The sequence below is a fragment of the Hyperolius riggenbachi genome, chromosome 12 (genome assembly GCF_040937935.1).
Source record: "Hyperolius riggenbachi isolate aHypRig1 chromosome 12, aHypRig1.pri, whole genome shotgun sequence".
Taxonomy (NCBI): domain Eukaryota; kingdom Metazoa; phylum Chordata; class Amphibia; order Anura; family Hyperoliidae; genus Hyperolius; species Hyperolius riggenbachi.
In genome coordinates this window covers 101,257,371-101,264,315 of record NC_090657.1, presented here as the reverse complement: position 1 = coordinate 101,264,315, position 6,945 = coordinate 101,257,371, and the positions used below count along the sequence as shown (strand labels likewise).

The 6,945-nt window shown below is 46.9% G+C and overlaps 1 protein-coding gene across 1 annotated transcript in view; it reads right to left on the bottom strand.

Annotated features, from left to right (window-relative positions):
* Positions 1–563: 563 nt before the first annotated feature.
* MSL1 (MSL complex subunit 1) overlaps positions 564–6,945 on the bottom strand; it is a 31,237-nt gene continuing 24,855 nt past the window's right edge. Inside the window, exons 5-8 of the mRNA XM_068263430.1 lie at positions 5,030–5,097; positions 4,337–4,461; positions 1,468–1,540; positions 564–928 (exon numbers count right to left, since the gene is read on the bottom strand). Coding sequence (XP_068119531.1) covers positions 838–928; positions 1,468–1,540; positions 4,337–4,461; positions 5,030–5,097 — 357 coding nt within the window. The 3' untranslated portion in view covers positions 564–837. The remainder of the gene's footprint in view (positions 929–1,467; positions 1,541–4,336; positions 4,462–5,029; positions 5,098–6,945) is intronic.

The window sequence follows — 6,945 nt, the reverse complement described above, 5'->3', positions numbered from 1 at the left end:
ACAGAGATGCTTCAACAGATGTACGTTCAGGTCCTTATGAAACTTCATGTCAGCCCTTGCCTGCTAGAATGGATAGTGGTATCCTGGCACACAAACTGTCCCAGGAAGGTTTCTGTGCGATAAATCTCTGCCACGCCCCTTCCTTTATCTTAATGTGGTTATAGCCAGTACTAGATCACACATCAAGAAAAAGTGTAAGCACTGATAGTGAAGGCAATGATGTTAATACATGCCCAGGATGACGACAAAAATCCATCATGCAACCTAAAAGCTCCACAGCTGCTAAACAAAGACTACATGGGTCGTGATGCTTTGGCACGTGAATAAGAGCAGTCAGGGCAGATCAACCATCATACAGTGTCTCCTTTTTCCATTGCGAGGACACAGGATCTCTTGTGTATGCTGTGAAACAAACACTTTGAATGAGGTTCCTCTAAACATGGACAGTGTGAAACATTGCAATGGGGACAGCAGGTAGGAAGGGAGTAAAAATAAAAAAGGAAAAGAAGAATGGATATTACTCGACATGCACCGCAAAGATGAGGCAGTAAAGACAATACAAATAAGCCATGAAGTTTATGTATAAAAATAAATTGACAATTTATGCTCCAGAAGCATTCCGAGAAAGTTTTAGCTGTAAACTCAAACCACTAAAAAGTGGTCCAATTTGATGATGAAGAAGAAGAATAAACGCCAAAGCCAGTGGGGTCTGAAATACATTGCAGGCCACGCTTGAGGTTAAAGAGAAAGGCAGCATTAACCCCTCAGGTCTTGCATCCATCAACCTACAGTGCATATAATTCAGTACATAAATGTCACTAGACAGGGGCTGCCTGGCTATTTACGGGGTGTCCTGTGCGGGGTTTGCTTCTTCTGCATTTCAAGACGGCATCGGCTCCGTTCATCCAGCCAAGGGAGCTCAAAATTCCTGCAGAGTAGAGGGAGAGAAGAGTTAGGACACAGCCTGTGAGCGCTGCAGGAAGTCACTAAACACATTTCAGCAACAGAAACAGTAGGATCAATTTGGATTTCTGACTGTGTGAGGTTATTGCTGCTTGCATAAAGGTCTATTGTTTCCTTATCTCACTATTATCCTTATTTTTAATTTTGCTGTATCCTGGGATCCTGAAGTGAGAGGAATATGGAGGCTGCCTTACTTATTTCCTATTAAACAATACCAGGTGCCTGGCAGCCCTACTGACCTCTTTGGCTGCAGCAGTGTCTGAATCACACCCCTGAAACAAGCATGTGGCTAATCCAGTCAAATCACCTGATCGCCATGCTTGTTTTGAGTCTATGGCTATGAGTATTAGAGACATAGGTTCAATGGGACAGCCAGGCAATGTGCATTATTTCAAAGGAAATAATTATGTCAGCCTCCATATCTCTTTCAGCTCAGGTGTGCTTTAAGGTAAAATGTGGTTAGTATTTAAGAGGAAAAAGGAAAGCTCAGCATTGGCTACTTACTGTGGGGTTATTTTAGGCAGAGGTCGTCCAAATGCCACAACAGGGAGGTAGGGGGTAATCATCACAGATTCCACTGTAGCGAAGAAGAAAAACACGACCAAAAAAAAACAAACCAAAACAATTAAACAGGCATAATAGAAAGACAGTAATTCTAACACTATATCTGAAGCACATCAATCGTGTTCCTGTAAACAGCACCACCACTTCCACTTTGACATAAGGATTTTGTAAAATACATCATTTTAGACATTCATCCTAATATTAATGGGCAGATAGAAGTAAAACTTGCATTTCAGTGTCCCAGAACATATTTTATTTGTTAGGACCACCAGCACTGCGGGAAGGTGACCACCTCCTACAACTACGTACAGGCACTAGATTAGAAACAACTATGGTACACGCGTTCTGAGCCTGGCAGCCCTATTCTGTTTTCTGGAAAAGGGGGTGTAGAGACGGATAAGCAGGGGGCCCCCCCATCTAGGGGACCTAAACCGGTTCACTACGTAAGAGCTAAAGGCCAGTACACACGGCAGATGAAACTCAGCCAGGGAGGCCTGTGTCAATCATCCAACCTGTGTATGGCAGCCCCTTAAGACCTCCGACTGCTCACCCAGCAATCCGTCCGAGCAAACCACTTTGACCAGTAGCATTGCTCTCCCCCACTTACCCCGAAACGTCACTCTGGCGCCGCTCTGCCCCCCTGCATAGGGTAGAACCCAAGCGAGCGATGTAACTGCACAGCCCCAGCCTTGCAATATCACCCTAGGGACAGTAATAGTGTGTGTAGGGACCTTCACATCACACTACAGAAGAAGAAGGTGCCAGTACTTGAGCTAGAATTTCAACTTTGACAACTGCAAAATACCAGTATGTGTACATAGCTTGAGAATTTTGATTACATCATCCTCAGCTCCTTTAAAGGACAACTGAAGTGAGAGATATATGGAGACTGCCATCTTATTTCCTTTTAACCAATGCCAGTTGCCAGGCTGTCCTGATCCTCTGCCTCTAATACGTTTAGCCATAGACCCTGAACAAGCATGCAGCAGATCAGGGGTTTCTGACAATATTTTCAGATTAGCTGCATGCTTCTTTCTGGTGTTATTCAGTCACTTCTGCAGCCAAACAGGACTGCCAGGCAACTGGAATTGTTTAAAAGGGAATAAATATGGCAGCCTCCATATTCTTCTCACTACAGTGGTCCTTTAATCTGATTGTATCTTCCAGTTGCTGCAATGTTCAAGCTACCAGACAAGCAAACCTGTAATTTCCCCACTGCACTATTACTATTAATACAGACGCTGGGCGGGCTCATAGGACAAATGCTCAGGCTGACACAGCTGTATGCTCTGCTCCTGTTGTGTCCCTTAATTCTGTTACTAAAACCACAGAAACTTCAAATGTGATAGCCATCAGTTATGTATGATTACTCACCCTCTCCGACATCCTATACAATGCCTTTCATGCTTTAGTAAATGGACAGAGGCAGTTTGTCCAGTCAGCAAGTACAGAGCATACTCCTGTGTCTACTTGACTGTCATATATGCCCATCATCAGGGTCTGCATTATTAGCAACTGTGCAGCCTGAGATATAACAAGTATGCTTGTGATTGAGTTGTGACTAAGTTTTTAAAGTATACCCGAGATGAATCAAAAGGATGCCCCCTGCTCAGGACGCTCTCAGCCACGTGTGCATGTGCAACAGAGTGCTGACGGAATATGCCGGGGTGGCCAGCAGTGGGATTGAAGTGGCCTAGGGACATGGTGAGGGAGCCCATTAGCTGAAGGAAGCCCCAGGTAAGTTTAAATGCTTTCATTTGATTCATCTCAGGACTCCTTTAAAGTGAGTGTTTACCATTTAAAAAATAAAAAAGTCGGATACTCACCTAAGGAGAGGGAAGGCTCGGTCCTAATGAGCCTTCCCTCTCCTCTCCCGGTGCCCGGTCCCGCGCAGGATCCCCCGTGGCAGTATTCGACCAGTTCGGTCAAATACTGCCACTTCCGCATGCCGAAGGGAGCTTTCGGAAGCCTTCTGGAGCACTCGGGCTCCCGAAGACGGGCCGCTCCATACTACGCATGCGCGAGCGCCCTCTATGACGCACTCGCGTAGTATGGAGCGGCCCGTCTTCGGAAGTCCGAGTGCTCCCGAAGACCTCCGAAGTCCCTGTGGCGGCGGACGCGAACGGGGGAGCCAGCGCAGCACCGAGGGCACCGGGAGAGGAGAGGGAAGGCTCATTAGGACCGGGCCTTCCCTCTCCTTAGGTGAGTATCTGACTTTTTTATTTTTAACGTGGTACCCATTGGCTTTAACCAGCCGGGTGGTATGGACGAGCTCAGCTCGTCCATCACCGCCGGAGGCTGCCGCTCAGGCCCTGCTGGGCCGATTTTAGTGAAATAAAAAGCAGCACACGCAGCCGGCACTTTGCCAGCCGCGTGTGCTGCCTGATCGCCGCCGCTCTGCGGCGATCCGCCGCGAAAGAGGGTCCCCCCAGCCGCCTGAGCCCAGCGTAGCCAAACCAAAAAGTTCCGGCCAGCGCTAAGGGCTGGATCGGAGGCGGCTGACGTCAGGACGTCGGCTGACGTCCATGACGTCACTCCGCTCGTCGCTATGGCGACGATGTAAGCAAAACAAGGAAGGCCGCTCATTGCGGCCTTCCTTGTTTATTCTGGGCGCCGGAGGCGATCGGAAGAACGCCTCCGGAGCGCCCTCTAGTGGGCTTTCATGCAGCCAACTTTCAGTTGGCTGCATGAAATAGTTTTTTTTTAATTTAAAAAAAACCCTCCCGCAGCTGCCCTGGCGATCTTAATAGAACGCCAGGGTGGTTAAAGACGCCAGTGACTGATCCAGAGTGGCATAAGCTCAACCTACCATCATCAGGTTCTGGGAAGAAAGAGGTGACCTCTGGCTCACTCTCCTGACTGCCCTTCTTTTTGTACATCCTTAGCTGCAGGCGCTGCAGAATTCTCTGCTCACGGATCCTCTGTATGTCCCACCTATTGGGAGTCACAATACAGTATATAGATTAGTCATATACACAACATCTATACTTCCCAGTCTAGAAAGATTGGGCTTAGTGAAAACCCAAGTTAAATTTTTAGAGCCGTTGTGAGCGCAATATTTTTGGTATGTAATACAACAACAACAACAAAAAAAGTTGTTTTATTGGCACAAAAAAAGTACTTGCCTAATGAGCAAGAAAAGCCTCATCCGAGTCCACCGCCACTTCCCGGGACGTTCTGACAGTCTGCAACTGCATTCCTCTTTGTGCATTAGCACAGCTGTACTGTGCCTGTGAGAGTACAGCCAAACCTACACAGTAGCATGGAGCTGCTCAGGCGCAGTTGTACTTGCACAGGCGGAGTATGGCCATACATGACAAAATAGTATGCAAGGGAGTAGGGAGGCTGGCTGGTATTTTACTATTTTGGCAGTTAAACTGCTGTTCAAAAACAAAGAAAACCCTGAGAATCCCCCAGGAAGAGATGGACTGGCCCAAAACCTCTCGGTTGTCAGATTTTAACTGCCTACTGTTTTTTGCGATAGTGGTGCTTTAACACTCACCTTTTTCTTCTCTTCTCATCCAGCTCTAACTTGGCATGTCTTTTTGCAAATACTGCATCATCCAGGTTCTAGGAAGAAGAGCATATTTATCAGAACACACACGCGCACGCACACACACACGTTGGGCTACAATTTTCTGATTAAAAAGGAACCTAAAGTGAAAGGCTTTTAGAGCTTCCATATTTATTTCCTTGTAAACAATACCAGTTGTGTAGCAGTCCTGCTGATCATTCTGGCATCAGCAGTGTCTGCATCACACATCTGAATCAAGCATGCAGCTAATCTTGTCAGATATTTGTCAGAATCATTTCATCTGCATGCTTGTTTAGTATCTATGGCTAAAAGTATTAAAAAGGGAACCAGAGAGGAACGGGCTGAAAACATAGAACAAGATTTTATACATCATGGGGCTTCTTCCAGCCCCATAAGCCTGGATCGCTCCCACACCACCATCCTCCGCTTCCTGGATCGGCGGTACCGGGTCCCGTCACTTCCGGCAGACGCGGACAATTGTCCGCATCACAGGGGCTCCCTCCATACTCGTACGCATGAGGCTGCGCAGTAGGCAGCCTCATGCGTATGTGTATGGAGGGAGCCCCGTGTGATGCGGACATTTGGCCACGTCTGCTGGCCGACTGGCGGCAATGACTGGACCCGGTACCGGCGGATCCAGGCAGCAGAGGACGGCGGCGTGGGAGCGATCCGTGCGTATGGGGCTGGAGGAAGCCCCAGGTATGTATAAAAGCTTCCCCCCAACCTCTCTGGTTCCCTTTAAGTAGAGGATCAGCAGAGCTGCCAGGCAACTGGTATGATTTAAAACTAAATAAATAGGTCAGCCTCCATATCCCTCTCACACAAGTTCTATTATAGGCCCAGTGCACACCAAAAACCCTCTAGCAGATCCGCAAAAACTAGGTTTTTGAAGCAGATTTTCAGAGCGATTCTAGGCATGTTTAGAGAGGTTTTCTAAACATGCCTAGCGTTTTTGTGTAGCAGATGTCATATTGTTACAGTAATGCTGTTACTGAATCAGCTACTGTAAAACGCCTGGAAAACCACTCTGATCTGGCGTTTTTCAGAGCGGTTTTTCACTTTCCTATACTTTAACATTGAGGCAGAAACGCCTCAGAAATCTAAAAAAAGCAGAGTTAGTACCTGCTAACGATGTTTTCAACAATCCTTCAGGGCAAAGGTGAGACGTTGCTCCTCCCAGGAACAGGAACAGACAGCACTTCCCCTATAAAAAAGTCACATGGTTAGTCCACCCTCAGTGCGTTTAGCCAAGTACCCGACAGGTGAACATTCCACTAACCCATAACCGTGCAACTATCAGACACAGACAATTAACACCCGGGTGGGATCGTTGCCCTGAAGGATTGTTGAAAACATCGTTAGCAGGTACTAACTCTGCTTTTTCCCCACAATCCTTCAGGGCAAAGGTGAGACGATTAACAAGTAATACAACCTCAGGGTGGGACCACTGCTTGGAGAACCTTTCTACCAAACGCTTGGTCGTGTGCAGACATTGCATCAATTCGGTAAGGACGGATGAACGTAGAAAAGCTTGACCACGTTGCTGCCTTACATATTTGCTCAGGCGAAGCCCCTGCATTATTAGCCCAAGAAGCTGCCCTAGCTCTAGTAGAATGCGCTTTAAATGAGGCAGGAGCCTCACTTCCCATAACTCTGTAAGCTTCTATAATAGCTAACCTAATCCAATTAGCTATAGTAGATTTAGAAGCTCTCTGACCTACAGTTTTCCCTGAAAATAAAACAAAGAATCTGTATTCCTGACATCTGCAGTTCTGTTCAAATATTCCAGAACACATCTTCTAACATCTAATGAGTGAAAAATCCTCTCTTTTCCACACTTTGGATTCACACAGAAAGTAGGCAACATAATATCATGCGACCTG